This window comes from Fusarium falciforme, chromosome 6 (assembly GCF_026873545.1).
Source record: "Fusarium falciforme chromosome 6, complete sequence".
Taxonomy (NCBI): domain Eukaryota; kingdom Fungi; phylum Ascomycota; class Sordariomycetes; order Hypocreales; family Nectriaceae; genus Fusarium; species Fusarium falciforme.
Window position 1 is genome coordinate 2,281,313 of NC_070549.1, and position 19,945 is coordinate 2,301,257.

The 19,945-nt window shown below is 51.8% G+C and overlaps 4 protein-coding genes and 2 pseudogenes across 6 annotated transcripts, besides 2 other annotated features; 3 read left to right on the top strand and 3 right to left on the bottom strand.

Moving 5' to 3' along the window:
• Positions 1-1,925: 1,925 nt before the first annotated feature.
• Positions 1,926-4,755, top strand: NCS54_00828100 (Hypothetical protein; the record flags this gene model as incomplete). The annotated part of the gene is made up of 2 exons (XM_053153675.1): positions 1,926-2,076; positions 2,183-4,755. The coding sequence occupies 2 exons, from the start codon at positions 1,926-1,928 to the stop codon at positions 4,753-4,755; spliced, it is 2,724 nt and encodes a 907-aa protein (XP_053009650.1).
• Positions 4,756-8,181: 3,426 nt separating this feature from the next.
• On the top strand, positions 8,182-10,409 carry NCS54_00828200 (Hypothetical protein; the record flags this gene model as incomplete). Its single annotated transcript, XM_053153676.1, has 2 exons — positions 8,182-8,308; positions 8,365-10,409. The coding sequence occupies 2 exons, from the start codon at positions 8,182-8,184 to the stop codon at positions 10,407-10,409; spliced, it is 2,172 nt and encodes a 723-aa protein (XP_053009651.1).
• Positions 10,410-10,518: 109 nt separating this feature from the next.
• NCS54_00828300 (Hypothetical protein) lies at positions 10,519-11,780 on the bottom strand (the record flags this gene model as incomplete). Its single annotated transcript, XM_053153677.1, has 2 exons — positions 10,519-11,622; positions 11,682-11,780. 2 exons carry the CDS (start codon positions 11,778-11,780, stop codon positions 10,519-10,521), a joined length of 1,203 nt encoding a protein of 400 aa, XP_053009652.1.
• A 782-nt stretch (positions 11,781-12,562) lies between these two features.
• NCS54_00828400 (Hypothetical protein) lies at positions 12,563-15,173 on the top strand (the record flags this gene model as incomplete). The annotated part of the gene is made up of 3 exons (XM_053153678.1): positions 12,563-12,833; positions 12,886-13,201; positions 13,250-15,173. 3 exons carry the CDS (start codon positions 12,563-12,565, stop codon positions 15,171-15,173), a joined length of 2,511 nt encoding a protein of 836 aa, XP_053009653.1.
• Positions 15,174-15,294: 121 nt separating this feature from the next.
• NCS54_00828500 lies at positions 15,295-16,907 on the bottom strand (annotated as a pseudogene). The gene is made up of 2 exons: positions 16,680-16,907; positions 15,295-16,620 (listed from the first exon to the last, which is right to left on the bottom strand).
• Positions 15,295-16,907: a sequence feature.
• Positions 16,908-17,746: 839 nt separating this feature from the next.
• Positions 17,747-19,613, bottom strand: NCS54_00828600 (annotated as a pseudogene). The gene is made up of 2 exons: positions 19,010-19,613; positions 17,747-18,963 (listed from the first exon to the last, which is right to left on the bottom strand).
• Positions 17,747-19,613: a sequence feature.
• Positions 19,614-19,945: the final 332 nt, after the last annotated feature.

Here is a 19,945-nt window from a genome sequence, read left to right on the forward strand (position 1 = left end):
TCAGTTAATCATGGAGGGGCAGCATCGGAGCTGAAATATCGTGGTGGAGCTGCAACCTCAATCTATGCACAAAGTCCCGCTTAATTATGAAAGCAAAGTCCCAATCTCAACGGAAAGCAACGGATTAGATAGCGTTGAAACAATGGTGTTTTCTCGGTCGAATATCTGACTCTGGTATGGTCGAGATCTATAGTGTATCTAGCTTCAAGATAGGCGAGATTCTGCGCCGTGTCCCTCGACGGCAGAGCAAGAGTAGGGCTGTCGTGAACAGGGCGGTATCCCAGCATCTCGACGAACCTGTGGGTCATATTGCGCTGCCAGAGTGCTTTTAGACTGACTACGGAGCCTCTTTGATGAAGCAGTTCTGGTGTCAAGATGCAGGGGCCCAGGACTAGACTTGGACTATTCAATTTGGACTGCATGCTGCTGCTGCTGCTGCTGTGTGCTGCAATACACAGGACGAGGTGACAATGGCCGGGTTGCTGGGATCGAGCTGGCATGACACGGAATCCCTGTCTGGTTGAGGGGCTCATCGAATGTTTTGGTCAGGCCAAGGGTTGGTAAGCGCACATGCGATTGGCCGGGGCCCGCGCACGCGACGCACTGCAGGATGGGCCCCTATGAGCGAGTCCCCTGGCGGATGATTTATGCCAGGGAACCTGGGAACTTTTTTTCATTCTTTTTTTTTCTGTCTTTTCAGCGTTGCGATGGGTTGTCAACCTTGGATGTGACTGGACATGATGTGCCGTCAGAATGGGTTCTGACACCCATCGTCAGTGCAACCCTCCCCCTCGCCTCGTTTTTTTCTCGAAGCCTGCCCTTTTTTCTTCATTCCCCAAGCCCTCATTTCCCTGTGGACTGGAACGTCTTCCCATTTGTCATACGTAATCCGTCTCGAGTCTCGCCCCCCTCCCCTTTTTTGTTCTATCTGTTCCGGTTGCACCCAGTAGCACCAAACAGGCTTGGCTACTGGGAGGCGGAACAGCTGCTAGAGCCCAAAGAGGCATAAATCGACGCGAAGATCCTCCAGCCGGAACCTTCCAGGTTGTATCGGGGGGGCCTTGAACGAGTTCGGGGCTGTTGAGTTCGGAGGACGGATTCTCACCCGGGCGTACCGGTAGGTCGTTGTCCACCGCAGTGCAGCGCAGTCGAGGTTGGTTAGCAGCAGTGTGCCAGCCCCTCTGCATTACAGTAGAATCCTTGGTGGCCAAGGAAAAAAAGACGGCCTCCGCAGAGACAAGCTTGAACGAGTCAAACAGTGTCTTGGGGGCGGGCAGCAAATGGCGTGCCTCTCCCACCCATCCTTGACCTGATTTTCCCCAGGAAACCTTGGACCTCGAGTCTCTGAGAGGCCCGATCGCCTCTTGTGATCAGGTGCCGTGTCATTTTCCAATTCGAGGGGATCCTGGATCGGGCGCTCGCTCTCAGCAGGTCTAGTACCCGAGTAGATTAGCGGGGTGCGGGGGAGGTGAAACCGCCTTCGGAAAAGCGGAGAATCTTAACCCCAGTGAACCCAGCCCAGCAACTGGCGCCCGCGCCCACGGAGGAAAGCCCTGCGCTCCAGACTGTGCTGACCATGTGCTGTGCCCACTATAGACCCAAAATTGGCCGCTGCGTCCTTGCCCACTCAGCACTCACCCTCGCGGGGCTGCGCTACTAGGTCCAGTGCGCGGCAAATCTCATCTCCCCTTCCCGGTGTCCATCTCTTCCTCCAGTCTCCATCCATCTCCCGCAGATTCCCAACATCCATCCACCTTCAAACCTGCGTCGCCCACTTTCGCTTGATAACCCGCCGTCTCCGCCCGATTCGAACGCCCTCGATCTCTTTCAGGGCATATCGCCGTCGCTGAGCCCTCGACGCGACGCTGCGCTGCCATACAGAAAATACAGAACTTGCCTCTCGCCCGCCCTCGTCGCTCCCAACAATGAGACGCCAGAACCGCTCCTGTGACCAGTGCCGAAAGGCCAAGCGGGCATGCGACGCGCCCTCGCTTTGGGATATCCAGCGAAATTCAGAGAGACTTCGCAATGGCGCCGACGGTGCCAACGGCGTCTCTCTCGCCGAGGAGCATCTCGGTGAGTTTTCATTTCATCGCATTCTTCTTCGCATCCCTCCCCCTCTCCCTCTCCGCGTCTTTTCCCGACTCAACGACGCTAACCGAGGGTCCATAAAACCTCGCAGATGAGATTGATTCACGAGCCCTACGATGTTCTTACTGCCTTCGCACACGAAAACAATGCACATTCCACTGGGTTCGCGCGCAACTACAGACCGGTCCTGCCAACGCCAATGGCGATGTCGCTGCCCAGAATGGAGCCAATGCCCGTCGCGTCCCCGATCAATCGCGCACCAAGGCCAAGCGTCAACGGCCGCGCACTCAGCAACAGCAGACGGGACCTTCTCCTACACAGGCCCCTCTGCCTACGCAGGGCCTCGACGTTAATGCCACTGCCTTGCTAGACATGTTACAGGCGCCGCCGACGACTCACGATCTGACATGTTGGGGACCTATGGACCCCAACTTTGCCAACTTTCCAGCATTTCCCAACACCACATTCGATACTATGCCCGTGAATAACGTCTTCGACCCGACTGCCTTCGACGCGAGCCTACACAACACAGTCCTTAACAGTCTCGAGACTCACTCGACCCCGGCACACCCACCTCCGATGGACCTTACGCCATCCACCGAGCTTACGAGTCAAGCCCTTCACGCCAGGCAACGTGGTACAAACGAGGAGGAGAATGGCGAGAATGGGTGGCCTCTGTTCCAGACTCAGTCTGTGGGCAGCGATGTTCCTTTCCAGCCGTCTCCGTCGGTTTCCAACTCATACGAAAGCGATGTCTCCTCTCGCTCCCTCAGCGTGCGCCACTACCCAGAAAGCATTGCAAGGAGTTACGGCACTTCGATCTCGCCCTTCTCAGTAACCCACAACATGATGACCAAGACGAATAACAACCTGATCTCGGACAATCTAATGCGGATATACCACGACGTTTTGGAGCATGCATTGTCCTGCTGGCTATCTGAAGAGACTTGCCCTTACAAACCTAATGCTATCGCAAGGCCGTCGAGTAATGGCGTTAGCTGGTTAGCCTCTCACTTTGAGGGTCTTAGTGTCGGTCAACCAAAGCAGCAAGACAACAGAATCTACCGCCGTGTTATTCAACTCGACAAGCAAGCACAAGCGACGAAGCTGATTCGACTCTCCAAATCTGAGGATCGTGCAGCATCCAAGGCCCTGCACTTAGCCATCATGGCGTTCGCCACACAGTGGGCTCAAGGCAGCCAGCGCGAGCGAGACAGGTTCCCACAAAGTCTGAGCCAGCTGGACAGTATGAGATCTGAGTTTGATGAGATTAACGAGGATTTCGACCGGACGCTCCAACGCACTTTCTGGGCACAGGCCAAGCGCGCTCTTCAGGACTGCTCTGATATGGAGTGTTTCCGCGTGGTTTGTGCGGATTTGATAATGGGACTGGCTCAGAAGCCAATGGAAGATGAGGATCTTAACGACAAGTCTTACAGCATGAGCAACTTTGGTGGTGAAAGCCCTATTGCCTCGGGCGAAGGGTCAATTGCTTCCCAACTTAGCGAGATTATTGCTCAGGAAGGTCCGCCAGTATTCATGGAGCGAGCGGCCCGGAAGATGCATGCGCTCAAGTTTCAGTATGAGGCTCGGGAGACGGGGGTGCTTGACGCGTCCAAGAGCTCGCTTGGCCTGGAAAAGGCTACCTCGGCTGAATCGTTGAGTGAGGAAGACAGAGGCACCATTGGTCTGGTCTACTGGATGACTGTCATGTTTGACACTGTCTCTTCGTCGATGAACGGCCGGCCCGTGGTTGTATCGGATGAGGAGTGCCACCATGACCCGACCTATCCGGACCACCCAGAGCATGAGTCCTACAATATCGAGTACCGACCACAGGACGCCAGGTGGTGGGCGGAGCTTTTTGTTCGTGATAACAAGGAGGGAGTCCTTCGCTGGCCTTGCACATATGATGCAGCGGCCAAGGGCGTTGTCACGGCGGCCCCCATCAAGGTGATACTATTCCGCCATGTCTCGTATCTGCAGAACACTGTTAGGAGCAGATATCGTGGTGAGCCGGTTGAGAAGGTCATCTCGAATGCTATGGCCGTATACAAGCATTGGAATGTTACGTACGGCGCCTTCTTCCGGGACCTTGTCGAACAATACGACACTGTCCCGACACACATCCAGAGCTGGTTTGTGTGTGTGGTTGCTCACTTCCACTGCGCCGCTCTGTTGATGGCGGACCTGATTGAGCTTGTTGACGAGAATAAGCTAGGCTTGGACTACTCGACACAGGTTCGTCAGTCCACCAATGTTGTGACATCGCTGCGAAGAGACAGCGCGTCGATCCTGTCGGATCTCGCCCGAGTTTCGACATGCCCCCGGGCTGGAGATGTTCCTGGTACCGGTGTGTCGGATCTTCACTTTGCGGTGGTTGAGGGTTCAATCCTGACAGAGCCCTGGACCATGATACTCATACGGGCATTTACAAAGGCAGCTATTCTGCTTCTCACCGAGGTGGAAGAGAATGTGAGACACGACCCTGGAGCCCTCGAGGCTGCTGGGCTCATGAACTTGGTGAGGAGGTGCGAAGACTGCACCAAGGCGCTGTGGTGCCTGGGCAAAAAGTCGGACATGGCTCGCAACATTGCCAGTATTCTTTCTTCGGCGTTGGGACCATTTATGATGCCGTCACCCATGGCGGCTATTCACGTTTGATCTGAATGGGGATAAGGTGTTCTTGTTGGGATAACTACTTAGGGGTTGATGGTTCTGCGTATTTTGGCACGCGGTTTACGGTCTGGGTATATGGTATATGTATGGGGTTTTCTTGGATTGGGTGAACAAAGGGTATAATCAGCGAACAAACGATCATACGTGTGTGTATCAAATCAGGGACTGTTGAAGCGAACATTCTTTATGGCTGAGGGCGTTGTGATATATGGTCTTGCCCCTCTCTTCAATGACAAAAACTCTGGCAATTGTATATCTTTATGACAATTTGCAACTTACGTGCTGCTTACAAGACCAAAGTCCTTCCAAGACCCATGTGCCTGATGGGGAAAGATGCGACATGAGTGTTCTCCCGTGTCCCACTTCCAGATACCGTTGGAGTTTTTAAAGATCTCGAAGTGGGAGAGATTCTTAAACCTCGCCTTCTTTGCGCGAAATCTCCCAGGTGGTTTCATCGCCGCTTCCTTTAGGCACATAGGCCAATATCGAATCGGGTAATGCCTACTTCTGCATCGGAGAAGGTTGGCTAGTGGAAGAGTCGATTGACTCAGGCGATGGTCTCCCAGGCCTATGCAGAGGACTCACAGGAGGCTTCCGGGATTGGCTACACGTTTCCGCTTGACGTCGCTCTATTTCTGAGAAATGCCATGCTTGACGCACTCTTCGAATCATCTCTAGCACAGTATTTTGGCGTCGCGTTTGCAAGACTGCCATTAGTCCTTTAGGAGGCTTCTCATTGCCCGAGGTAGGAGGGCTAGCTTGACAAACTCGGCGCCAACGTTGATGAGAGCATCAAAAGACTCGCGCGCCGTGACCGCATACACGAGAACACACTCTTCGCTGTAGGCTCTCCTAGGCGGGCGGACGCGATTGGACGGTATGATAGTGGTGCGTGGCAGCAGTTCAACTCGATGGTCGCCGAGGGCACGTATATGCGAGCCACGGAGGATAACCGCCACCATTCTACGCCACTGCGCAAGGAATCAGTCAACTATTGGCTACTGAAATAAGCAACCGATTGAGGCCAGAACGAGTTGCAGATTGGCGGTTTCGTTGTCATTCACATTTGTGCAGTGTTCAAGCAGGCTGCGCATAGTAGTCTATGGTTGGGTTAAACCAGCAGAATTGACCTTTCACAATCTGCAGGAACGTAATTAGACTCACACAGTTATGACTCAAGTGCAAGGGGTTGGGAGAGCCTCGAAGCCACTCACAGAGCCAACGATCATCCTGTTCATGGTGGGAGCCCGGAGCACTACTACTCATGCCAGAAGCCTGTTGTGCGGGCTCCTGACGTAACGCTGCAGAAGCTTTGTCTCTGGAGTTGTCAGAGACAGACTATTTGTCAATAGTAGAAGAGTATTAATATAACAGAGCAACTAAGAGTGTCAACGGACGAAGAGTGACAGCTACTACTGTGCGATGGACAGTAGCCCCCCGTAAATTTGCGCATTGGGGAACATGGACTCTGCAGCAGATCACACCCCCTACTAGTTTCATCTATTCATGGAAACATCGAGTCTGATCTGATCATATCACCCCCGGTAGCCCCGCCCGCATCGACATGGCCGAGTTTCATGCAGGGGTCAGATCAGACGTCAACTGGACCCCTACTACGTCAGAAGGCTGCTGCCCGGTTGGTGAGTTGATTATTGTGCAGATTTTGCTTGTGGCCGGGTATTGGTTTCTGCGCAGCCTATCACCAAAGTTCCAATGAACGTCTTGGACCTTTTAGGCATTATCTTGAGTGCAGATGCTGCCCCCTGCCATGACTTCTCAGAGAGGGAACATGCACGACAGCTCTTTCAGGTTTTCGAGTGTAATAATTGATGGTCCATTCCAATACGTATAATTGCGAAAATGTTCTTGATGCATAGACACATGAGAATGGCTCGTGCATGTTAACACTGGACTTGGCCAAGACCAATACTTGCTTTCGATAATACATCGCTGTTAACACCTCCTCCTACGAATCAACGTGAATAGTGTATAGTCTGGCTTTTGAAGATTTATAAAACTATAGGAGCTATGAATGCCATGTTTAAACAAGGATTTGCTTGACCCTTTTTCATGCATACAAGCCAGGCCGAGCACGGCACGAAACATACGGATCAAAGATTCGATTGGCGTAAACCGTTGAATATAATATCTTGAGGAATGCTGAAGGTTTCTTGCCTGTTAGTGTCATGGAACAAGATTTCACTTCCAACGGGCCGTTGCAACTTGCAAACCTAACTCCAACTACAATCACCAAGCTGTCTCTGTGAGCTCTATTTTTCGTATACAACATACCTGGTTATAGATCTATCAGAGATTTGGATTTTTCAAGTATCATTAGTTCTGCCCAGCTAATCAGTCATCCAAGTAATAATTTTGTGAGGACGCTTATGAGTGACGAGTTAGGTTGAATATTGACCTCAAAATCGAGACCTGAATTGGCATCAAGGCCGAGGTTCCAGACAAAAATGGATTTGGATGAGCTTGCTGAAGAGATTCTAGGACGAGAAACAAAATTCAAGATCTTTTGGCATCTGACTTGTTTCGTCTGACGTGGCTTCGTCTCTAAGCCACTCCAAGCATCTCCGTCTCAAAGCGGTATAAAGCTGCGATGGCTCCGAAGCAAAAGAAAGCCGAGACCTTCGAGATGGTTAGGCAGACTAGAGTTATATATGCCCCCGGAAGAGAGACTCCGGGATCGAATTTGGACTTTTGGTTCTAGCTCCATCTTTGACACATAAAACGCCTCGTTGAAATCTGTGGCTAGCTGTCATCACAACACATTCTAGAGCAAAAGTGGCGACAAGCTCGCATCTTTACTGCTGACTTGGGATGACATGTGATTATTTTAAGAGGCAGCTCGTTTTATTATTATCAATTGACTTTGGCCTCCATCGTCAGACGGAGTTCGGGGGCTGAGGTTAGAATCTCAGCTCGGAGATGTCACGATGCCTCTTGTGGCATAGCCAAGAAGCCAGCGCCAATCGCTGACATATGCCCAGAAGCAGGTAGGGCTTGAAATGGTTCATCTCGTGATGTCCACAGCCCAGTTTGGGATTGTCGCCAAGGATAACCCAATTAGCCTGGCGTGCCTGGAAGACTACACATGTTGCACAGCCTGATCTGCGGCGCCTAGGCTCCCCCATGTAACCAACGACTGGCCACACCGGTCTCGTTGCACAGCAGGCAGCGGGCTGGTGCTGATGCACTGCCAGCGATGACCCCCCGGCTATGCACATTGACCAAGCCTGCTGAAAGCCCGGAGAATGCCATGGCCTATGAATTGATGTTTATTTTTCAGTTGGCTTTTTCTGAGTGGTGTTTTAAGCTGATCCTGCTCCCCTCTTTCTTGGGTCTTTTCGTATCCTTCTCCCGTTGTGTTTTCGCGGTTTGGTGGCCGCTCAAGACATCAGCATGGCAGACAGCTACGGCGAGAGCAGTCTTTGCACAACTCCAGCATGTATTCACATTGCATCAGAAATTCTAGGGAGTCTCGCCCTCAACTACACCGAAATTGATCCCTGCACAGATTTCGACCAGTGTAAGCTACCTCCAATCGATTCCCTATACCTTGCAACTCTAACCTGGTCGATATAGACGTCTGTGGTAACTGGGCCGCCCGAAATGAAATTCCTGCAGGCCAGACACGAACAAATGGCATCTCTGTCACCCGCGACTTTGTCCTCAGCGCCGTGAAACGAATTCTCGAGAGTCCATACCCCACGGGCAAAGACGCCGGCTGGATCACGGTCAACCTGACCAAGGAGCAGTCCCGGGCCGACAAAGAGAACTTTGCCAAGATCCAGGACGCTTATAATGTCTGCATGAACTACACTGCCATCGAGGAGGAGGGCCTCAGCGTCTTGTCTGCCTTTGTCGAGACTGTTGTGGATGTGTTTCCTGCTGCTGAAGAATCTGGCAAGAACGAGACTCATGATTACTCCAAGGAGTTGGGTGAGACTTTTGCCTTGTTTGAGAGTCTTGGTATCGAGACGACTCAGAGGTTCGTGCACAAGCAAAATGAGATCGACCCAGACGAGGTTCTCCTTGTCATTAATCCTCCAAGCACCGTGGATATCCCCGACACAGAGGAGGGGATTCTCGAGTATCTTGACCTCGCTGCCACCCTCCTTGCCGCTGTGCATCCGGCCAAGCCTACCGTCAAAGAGGCTTATGCTCTCATGAGTTCGGTGGTCAAGTTACAGATCAAGATGCTGAGGGTGCTCTCTCGTGCAAGTGAGGATGACAACCCCGATGAGTTGAGCCCGCTATTTCGCATCGAGGACATCCAGAAGCTCGCTCCCCAGCTGAACTACGAGTACGTGGTTAAGGAGCTCGCACCCAAGGGCTACAGGGCGGACAAGGTGGCCTTTTCAACTCAGGGCTATTACAAAACCCTATCAGAGGTCATCTCTGAGACCCCTGCCGAGGTCATTCAAACCTTCTTCGTCTGGAAAGCCATCACGGCTTTGTCTCCTTACGTTGAGACAGAGCTGACAAACGCCTGGAACGCCTTCTTCCAGCAACAGCTTGGAAACGATCCTGAGAGCCCTGCACCTCGCTGGCAACGGTGCATCGACTTCCTCGACTCGGGTGTTGAATGGATCACCATCGACCCGGTGGCCGAGAGTCTGGTTGGTCCTACCGGCTTGACCTGGATCCTCTCCCGCTTCTTCGTCGACAAGTACTACCCCCCCGAGGCCCACAACCTGACTTCTCAGCTCGTCGACTCTCTGGAGTTGGCATTCCTAGAGCGTCTCGAGACGAGAGACTGGCCTACTGACGAGACCAAGAAGGCCTCTGCTGAGAAGTTGCACGCTATGACGAACAAGATTGGCTTGCCTACAGACCCGAATGCGGTCGATCCCGTTGCTATCAACAAGTACTACGACGGTGCTGAAGTCACGCCGTCGTACGTTGCAAACGCTCTGAGCGTTGCCAAAGTCAACATCGCCAAGAACTGGGAATCCCTCGGGAAGCCCTTTGACCGCGGCCAGTTCGAGATGAGCACGCTGGCTGCCAACGCTTACCAGGACTTCCAACTCAACGCCATCGTTCTCCTCGCTGGTTTCCAGCAGTTCCCCGTGTACGATGTCGACTTTCCCTCGTATCTCCTGTATGGAGGTATGGGCAGCGTCGTGGGTCATGAGATCACACATGGCTTTGACAACACGGGTCGTCTCTTTGATGCTACGGGTAACATGACGACGTGGTGGGACAAGGAGTCGATCGCGGCGTTTGAGAACAAGACCGAGTGCTTTATCGAGCAGTACAACAAGTTCACAATCACTGCACCCAACGGCACCCAGCTCCACGTCGACGGCGAGCTGACACTAGGCGAGAACATTGCTGATGCCGGCGGTGTCGTGTCAAGCTTCCTCGCGTGGCAGAAGTGGGAGAAGGAGAAGGGGCCTGCCAAGAGACTTCCTGGTCTGGATGACTTTACGGGCGCGCAGCTGTTCTTTGTCAAGTGGGGACAGACGTTTTGCAAGAATATCCCAGCAGAGGACCAGGTCAGGTTGTTGTCTGAGGATGTGCACAGTCCCAATGACGCGAGGATCATGTTGACGCTGCAGAACTCGGCTGGGTTCCTCAAAGCGTTTGATTGTCCTCAGAAGAAGCCTACATGTGAGCTTTGGTGATTAGTAGATTGGGAATATGGGAAGCGGTTTCTTGTATATAGTGAAAGAATGTTTGCATAGCCATGGTTGAATATTTTAAAACCTTTAAAACAAACTCCAGCCCATACTGTCAAGCACTTGGTATCATCGTTGTTGCCTCTGGCCAAGGGGCTCTGTCCTTCTCATCTGGAGCATATGGCTCTTTTTCTAGTTGCTCTATCGGCCAGGACATCAAAGCCTGCCACTCTTCTCCAAGTTGAGCTTGTATAGCCCTGATTTCCCTTCCAGGTGATGGACCAACCCACCATGTGTAGCGAATACAACTAGCCAAAGCAAAAAAGTGCGCTAGCAAAACCAAAGCACGCGGTTTCTGGAAGCGTAGCAGCTCGATGAAACGTGCAGAAACCAATACAGAAAAGGACGTCAACCTCCTGCTGATCATCTTGGGATCTTCACTAGATCTCAACCCCCGCATGACGGAGCCGATGTAGCTGACAACGCTCTCGTACGCCGTGACATCGCTCTCGTCGTGTATCTCACCCTCCCGGAACTCGAGGAGATGCTCAAGACCTTCCCGGTTAGACTTGCAAAACACAACGTATGCTTTCACATAAGATCCAGCAGTGTCTACTAGAGACCTCATTTTGGCACCTGGCTCGTCCTTGAGGAGCTCTATGGCCTGCTGGAATACACCGCCGAGGCCTCGAGACATCTGAAGCCAGTGAAGAGGGGGTTCGTATGGTTCCAGCTGGCGGAACCTCAAGTTCGCAAAAGCATCCATGGTGAGAAGTACTGAAACAAAGCATGCTGCGTCTGAATTTTCTTTCGTCATGTTTGCGAGAGTCTCGCGATGTTGCTGCACCGTCGCTTCGAGGTAGTTGGCTCGATGAAGTTCCAGCTCCGGGTCGGTGTCTCCGCCTTGGGTGAGCAGGTAAAGACAAGATATCGACATGATGGCGTTGAGCAGTGGTTCATGTTCCAGAGCCATTCGTGGCACCTCGTTTACCCATGTGTTTTGGAGCACGGGGAGGTGCGTTCCCGCGGTGTGTGGACAGATGTCAGCGACAAAAGTATGCAAGAGGCGAAGCTCGAGATACCGGCGCTCGCGGGTTTCAGTTGGCGGAGCAGGACTGGCATTGTCTACTGGAGTTACCGGGACGGTTGAGGGTGTCCCTGTCTTTGGCTGGGGAGCACGATCGTAGTGGCAGTGGACTCCGTGTCGAAGACAGCCGCCCTGGGTGGCACAGTACCGTCAATTCACAAGATACCTTGGGATTGTGTAGCGACACTTACACAAACCGGCCTGGCTTCATCACACTGCATAGTGTTAGTGACTCGGTTGTCGGCCTGGAGCTCAACATGGATCTCACCTTGACGCGCCGTGACCTGCATCTCGCGCAGCCTGTTTTAGATTTGGTGTGATACAGACGTGGCATGTCTCGGGCATAGATACAGAGAAGCTCGAATAGGGAATAGTCACGGAGAGGCCATAGATGCCATGGATGCTACAGAGGTGGGTAGGGAGGTTGTATCGCAGCCTTGGCGGACGTGGAGGTTGGCCGAGTGTATTAGGTAATCTTGCATGACACGGGCTCACCTGATCTTGGCTGAGGACTTGAGTCAGTTGCATTCCTATCTCAAGACTATAATTCTTTGTTTGTTGGTTGAAGTCTAGGATTTCTCTCCTCTCCATGGTCAAGCAAATCACCCTATACGAGATTGTTCAACCGGTGAATCTGCTACACCTTATCAACCAATTCCACTTACGTCATAATTATCCACCGACTTTGAAAACCTTGGTGATCACTGCATCCAGCAAAATCAGGCACCGCTGCCATCACTTTCGAATGCCAAGACATGGCGTTGCATGTGTTTTTTACACTGCCACAATCTTCTCCTCTTTAAAACGGGGATGGCATCAGCTGTTTACTGGCTAGATCGTGTCTTGCCTACCCTCTCGTCCATGCACCGACATCTCGGTTGAGTGTGGCTATGTTAACAAGGAAGCAGGAAAACGGCATCACGCTGAGCTTGGCAGACTTGGCGACGTTCTTACATCCAGAGCCCGATATCCCCTCGTGGATGATGCTCTTTCCTCCTCCTATTCCCGTCTAGATGATTCATTCCATCATTTCGAAACCGTCTACCCCCTGCTGGGCTTTCAACTTTTCAAAATGGCCCAGGTTGAACGACTGTGGGCCATCTACGAAGAGCTTGTTGATTCGAGCTGCAAAAACCAACAGACAGCTTCAGAGGATGCTATCCGTCTGAAGAATCGACTTCAAGAGGTTGCCAAAGTTGTCAAAGGTAAAACGAAGGGAAGTCTACGTGTTGACTTTTCCGCAAGTACGGGTTCATCACCCAAGGTGGAGGCAGATGTCTTTTTGGAAGGAGAAGACAATGATACCACACCTGAGGCACGCCGACTTCCTCACGAGTCACTCAGTTTGTCGACCCCCTATTTGGACGTTGAGTATTACAAATCTAATAGAGCTAGGTCTGTACCGTCGCAAGACATACGGCAATGGCATTGGCCAAGACGGCATCTTGCTTGATGCCGAATCAGAACCAGGATATACCGGCGCTATTCCGGGGACAGTGACAGCCAAAGGCTTTGGAGTCGAATGCTGGGAGGCCGAGTATCTTTCCAACAGGAAAATCGAGGAACCTCGGAAAGCTGACAAGACAAAATTCAAATGCATCGAGGAGAAGAAGATCCTGAGACGGATCGACGAGATGAGGAGAGGGACACGGCTTCATGAAAGAAGCGAAGAGAAGAGAAAAACAGACTTGGAAGAGTTTACGGCTGCTGCGTAAGTCCGTCTTTGTTCAAACTCTATGAGGGGTCACTGACCATTCAGGTGCAAATCAAAACCTGAGGAGAATCAAGAAGCAACCCCATCTCCAGGTTCTCTTTGCAACTTACTCAACCGTACCGACATATTCACCGACTTTACAACCAAGTCCTCTATTTCGTCTGAGTGGGCAAGTCTCAAGAACGCAGACCATGGCAAATGGCATCTGCTATGGCAAATCATCCTTGCCAGAGAACTCGCACTCGACCTGGAAAACCCCCCTGAATTTCCAACTTCTGAGTTATCCCCTTCCGTGCTTGCCGCTCTCATCATCCAAGATCAATGGCTCCAGAACGTTGAAGTCGTGATGGAAGAGATGCCTCTTAACCTTTCAGGGTTGAGGAAACTAGCTGCCACCGGGGAGGTGAAGGCTCGGGCAGAGGACCACAAGAGTCAAGGCGACAGGGCGGTTGAAGAGAAGCAATGGAAGATTGCCAAGGAGTTCTACACAAAGGCCATCGAGCTGGACTTGAGTTCGGCCACATACCGTGCTGCTCGACCTGTTGCGGACCTGCAGCTTGGCAACTGGGCAAATGCAGCCCAAGACGCTCTTGTTGCTGCGAAGCTGGATCCCAAAAATGTTCACGCGTGGAATATGCTGGCCGCCGCCTGGAAGAAAGGTGGAAACGACGTGAGGGCACTCGCAGCTTATGAACATGCCGTTAAACTTGTTGGTTCCAAGGCCACCGATCAGATGAAACGGGACCTTACTGAGACGAAAGCAAGAATTGAAGAGCTGAGTAGCCCGCAGCCTGAACAGGATCAGGTCTCTAGGGACAAGGCTCTCAAAGCTTTGGGCGATCAGCAGTGGGACACCTTTCTTCATCCAACTCGGCTTCAGTCTCACTGTCATGAAGCGCAAGTGGAGGGCTTGATTTGCTTTGCTCAACACATCAAGTGGCCATATCTGGACGAGCTGCGTGCTAACGCAAATGATGCCTGGAAAAAGACGACGACCGGCGCTATAGTCTCGTGTCTGATGCAGGACTGGTTGCTCGGCCTCACACTACCTGGGAAGTGGGTGGCATTGAAACTCATGTCATGCCTTATCGAAATGTCACCCTCCATCTCAAAAATACGCCTCACAGAGTCTTATCAGCACGGGTTGTCTCTTCCTCAATGTTCCTATTGGAGATCGAGGAGTGTGCTTGGTCGAGTGCTTGGGGCTTGGTCAGGGGTGGCATCTCTCTGTGGCTGGGTTGGACCATGTCCACCTGTTGTCGTGGATCACCCCATGTCAAAGAAGAAGTCATCGGCCTGTATGATGGTTGATGCTAAGCCCGTTGATCGCCTCGAATCTTCTGGCATCGCTTCAAGGGATCCTAACTACCACTTGGCACGCTGGCGACCCAGCCCTGATGAGGATCTATGGACCTATTCTGATGACATGACCAACGACAAGCAATGGGTGACAATACCTCATCCTCGCATCCAAGACTTGAGACCAGTTGCCGTCAAGGCTATCAGACTCAAACAGATCCACCCTCACCTCCCTGCCAACGAGAGAAACGTCGAATACAGGGCCAGCATCGACTTTAGCTTCGTCATCAGAAAGCTAGTGCCGTTGACCAAGGTCGTCACGTATACCCTCTTCACAAACCCAATCTTTGTATCCCTACCACCTTGTCACGGGGGGAAGAGCGGTGGACACGAAGTGCATGCCCGAGAAGTCCAGAAGAACCAGGCCGTTGTGATACCCGTCCACCAGATGAAGGATTTTGATGGCAACAACAAGGATGGACGCTTGATAGTCATCAACGCTGCTTGCAACGGGGGCGAGATCATGGCAAGAGCTTGGTGCGCAGAAAAAGGGAGGAATGCTGTTGTGAGAAGAGGTGGAGGACCCTGTTACGCCTGCGCAACTCGTGTGGCGTCAAAGGGGGGATTCGACTTTGGTGTGCTAATTTGGGTGTCACATATGGATGTTTAAGCGCTATAAAAGTTTCCATGAAATCTAGAATGCCAATAGTAGATTTGCTAATATTCTCTGCTCCCTGCCTAGCTCTCCGTCTCTGATAAGTCGCCACTACATCAATAACAACTATCCCACCTCACACCTTGCGTCGCTCCCATCGGATATAGGCAGGCTGTACCGGCCTGGAGAAGAGAGAGTTGTAGTCAGTTGCCGGAACTCTTGATTTGCCATCCATGGTAGACAACTTAAAGTTGCGCACCATGGTGGCAACAATAACTCCAAGATTGACATAGGCAAACTTTTCTCCAATACAGCGATGTCGGCCAGCTCCAAAGGGCAGATATGGGCTCTTTGTTCCCTTGGATACCTTTCCGTAGCCATAATCCACCACATCATCTCCAGCAACTTCCTCCTTGACTTTGTTATCCCATCGGTGAGGGTCCCATGTTCTAGCGTTAAGGAAGTACTCTTCACTAAGAGCTGTCACGGTAGGCGAAGCTAGGATGACCTTGTCTGTGGTGATGGTGTACTGGGTGCCAGGCGCCTGCATGGGAGTCTTGACCTTGCGGAGGATAGAATGGATAGAGGAGTGAACTCGAAGGGTCTCTTTGACTACATTTTGGAGAAGGGAGAGCTTGTCGAGGTCTGAATGTTGAAGAGGTGGAAGATAGCCGTCGACACTCAGGTGGGTGAGTTGCTCTTGGTACAGCTCTTCGGTAATATCAGGGCGTGAGGCAAGATGGAACATGATCCAGGAGCTAGCCGAAGAGGAAGAGTGTTGACCTGCCATCAGGAGAGTAATCATCATGTGAGCAATTTCCTTGTCAGGAACCGGTTGTCCGTTCTTGTAGGTGCAACCCATCAGGTTGGCAATCATGTCAGAGTACTCTTCCAGATCACCCCCTTCCGCTCTTCGCTTATTGATAATGTCCATGTAGATATCCCTCATCTTGGCATGAGCAGCGTCTCGTTTTCGGTTGTGAGGTAGAGGAGCCCAGGGGAAGAGAAAGTTGACCGGCTTGAAGCCAAGATCAAGGTCATGATACAAGGCAGCAAACTCTGCCGTGAGCTTCCTCCTGACTTCTTCTCCTTGTAGCGATCGGGCAGCGGTAAGGATTGTAATCTCAGCCATGGCGTTGGAGATGTCGGCAGTACCCGAGCTCCCAGAGAAGGCCGGCACAGCATGTATGTAGTCGAGGACCTCGTGCTCGATAAGCTGGACGTGGGACTCGAGGGCCTTTTGCGTAAGGCCAAACTTGACAAACTTTTTCTGCTCCATAAACTTGGAGTTGGGGCAATCGTATACGACATCGCTACCGAAGACGGGAATTGTAAGGGGACCGTAGATCTCTTCGGCGTTGGCGTCTTGGAGTCGGCTGTTGAGGACAAAGTCGTTGCCTTCGACTCCGAGGCAGCAGACAATCTTGCGGCCAAAGAGGACAAAGGTGAAGACATCGCCGTGCTAGAGAAGAGACACAACAGTCAGTGAAGGCTTCCAGCAGGTCAGCCTTAATACTCCACCTTCTCCCGGCACTTCATGAAGAAGTTACACGGATCCAGTCCATACGACACAGCATTGCCGATAAAGGGAAGCCAGTGGAAGACGAGCGGTGGCTCTCCCGCCTTTCGAAAGAGTTTTTGTCGCAAGGCATGGAGGAGAATGATTCCCAGAAAGGCTCCAATGGCCCAGACTGGGTACGAGACAAGAATAAGCATCTGGGCTAGAAACAAGGGACTTCGAAGAGAAGTTGCTAGCAGGATAAAGAATCATTAGAGACGAGGAACACGGAGGGTTTTTAAAGCAACAAAGAAGCTGTGATAAAGCCAGAAGTGCCTCTTTCTCTCTCGTTTCCCCCTTCATCCTCCAACACTCTGACCAGCCCCCTGCTTCTAAAGCCAAGGACGACCGCGGGTCAGTGTTGAAGCATCCCTCAGCGCCTCTGAGACTCCATTTTCTACGGGATAACCGAAGCATTGGCCAATGAGTGTCTCTCGGCGTAAGCGTCTAGTGTCGGTGTGCTGGTAATGATCCTATGCTTGTCAAGTGCAGTAAGAGACGATAGATCCAGTCTCACCAAGCTGGAGTCCGAATACGGGCCCGGGTTCCGTCGTACTCGTATTCGCAGGGTTCGCTTAGCATTTTGAAGCTATCCCCACCTCCATTTACTGTAGTTGATACCAAAACGGGGACGTTCGGTTGGTTTGGTTCCTCTTCTTTTTCTTCTCTTGCATAATACTTACATTACAAGGCCAGTTTTTCCTCTTTCCACTCGGGTTCCATTCTCGCATTGACTAACTCTAACATCTCGCATGCTGACAGAGACTATTTGATCATTGGCGGAAGAAATGGTCTCATTCCGTCAACGCAATCACCATGCGGCTCGCTTCACCCTTGAAGAAGACTCATTCCACTTGTTTGCTGATTCCGGTCTTTGGAATCTGGGTACAGGAGATATATCCAGTCGAAAATTCATCAAGGTTTGCATTCATCTCTTTATTCTTTTCTAAAGACGTGTTTCTATTGAATATATAATCGTCTAGTTGGCTGTTTGAGATGCACAAGCTTTCTACTTTGAGCATATTTCATTTCAAACGCCCTTGATAACATCTGCCGCCTTCTCAGCCACGGCATACACTGAAGACATGATGTTTCCACGAGGGATAAGCGGAAAGATGCTAGCATCAACGACACGGAGATTCTTTGTGCCGTAGACAACCAGATTGGTATCCACGACACCCCCTTTCTCCTTGGGCAACATGGCTGCCGTACCACACGCATGGAACGCGGTAGAAGCCGTGTCGAGAACATACTTCTTGGCCCCTTCCAGAGTTCCAATGTGGAATGAATCAGGGTGGTTACGCTTCCCATCAGGCTTAAGGAAGGCCCCCAATGCTTTGGTCTGGCGGAGATCCTGGAGGGCTTGGGCATGACGAGCCAGAATCTCGAGATCAGCCGGGTGAGAGAAGTAACGGGGGTCGATGTCAGGCACAGCATTGACGTCAGCTGATGATATATGAGCTGCCCCACGAGAAAGAGGATGAGATTGGAAGCAGCCGAGAGAGGCAAAGTTCTCGGGCATTAGCGACGACCCGGCAAAGCTTTTTCCGCCCTCGTGAAGGTTTGCCTGTACTTGAAACAGGAAGCACGCAGCAGAGGTTGCGTCGGGTTTCTCGAGAATCGAACGGACAGCGTTGTAGTAATCTTGGTTCTCGGGCGTTGGCGGGTACTTATCGAGCAGCTCCTTAGTAGAATCAGGAGTGGGCATGAAGGCATGAGACTGCGTGCCACCGACGGTAAAGGGACCAGCTCGATGCTTCTCGTACAGCTCTTGGGCGAGGGCGAGAGCTTCTGGTTCCTGACGCAGGAGGGCATCTCCGGTGATGACGCCGTCAACCACTTCGTAGCTAACTCCCGTCATGACATGGTCCTGCAGGTTCTCTCCTACGGCAGGGAGATTGATAGTGACTGGTATTCCATGCTTCTCAAGTACTTCCTTTCCTCCAATACCCGAAAGCTCAAGCAGCTTGGGAGTGTTGAAAGTGCCTGATGCGACGATAATCTCCTTAGCAGCATTAAACGTCTTAGTTTCGCCATTGACTTCGGCTTGCACTCCGGTTGCCACGACGCCGTCAGAGCTCTCTTGGAACAGGATCTTGTGGGCTTTGGCACCCGTGATAATCTTAAAATTGGGCCTCTCGAGGGCAGGCAAGGCGTAAGCAGAGCCAGCGTAGCTCCGAGTCTTGGTCTCTGGGTCGATAGTTCCTGCATGGCTATATCCTCCAATTGAGTTTCCAGAGAATGGGTCTAAGTATGTTAGAACAAGCGGAAGACGAATGGACTGTTTATATACCGCCAGTTGTGATCTTATTCAAGTCTCGGAATGCATCAATCCACGCTTTGCAGAGAGGGTTCTCAAGAACACCGGGAAAGGACACTTTGACGGGGCCAGAAGTGCCTTTATACTCGTCGTTAATCCAGTCGATTCCCAGTTGATCAAGCGTCGCCTGATCCTTGGGCGGCAGAAGGGTATATGACTTCTTATAGTATGGCACCAAGCTGGCCCAATCCCAACCAGCATTGCCCAGCTTCTCCCAAGCGTCAATATCGGCTTGAGCGGGAGCAATAAAAGCCTGGCCATTAAGAGAAGATGAACCACCGATGGCCTTTCCCAGGGGAATTTTGACAGAGCGATTCTTCAGACCTGGCTGGGGAGTCGAATGGTACTGCCAGTCTGCATCAGATCCAAGAAGGGCGGTCCAGAAGGCGGGGATGTTGACGCGGGGGTCAGCAGTGAGGTCATCACCAGCTTCGAGGACCAGGACTTGAACATTGGGAACTTCAGAGAGGCGGTTTGCAACGACAAGGCCGGAAGTGCCGCCGCCAACGATGATGTAGTCAGGAGAAGTCATGATGTTGGATGATGATGTAGTGTTGGTGAGAAAGTTGGAAACACCAACTGCCAGGTCTCGAAGGACGCGCGTATATATGGATAAATGGACTCTGCCTGTCTAAGAAGGGCATCTTCCTTGGCATGCAGCCTTTTTATCCTGTCGTTGGACAACGTTCAAGGACGGATCGCGGCGTGCGACTACATTAGGGCTTAGCGCTGACCAGGTATTTCCATTACTTGGTGACGAAAGCCAAGCATAGTAACGTCTGTTTCTATTCAAAGAGCCATATTCCAAGATGTCTACCAACATCCAATCTTCATTCGTAGCGGCCCCATGCCTAGGTGATTGTGTCATGTCGTGATCCTCCGTGGTGCAACGATTGCTCATGAGTTATA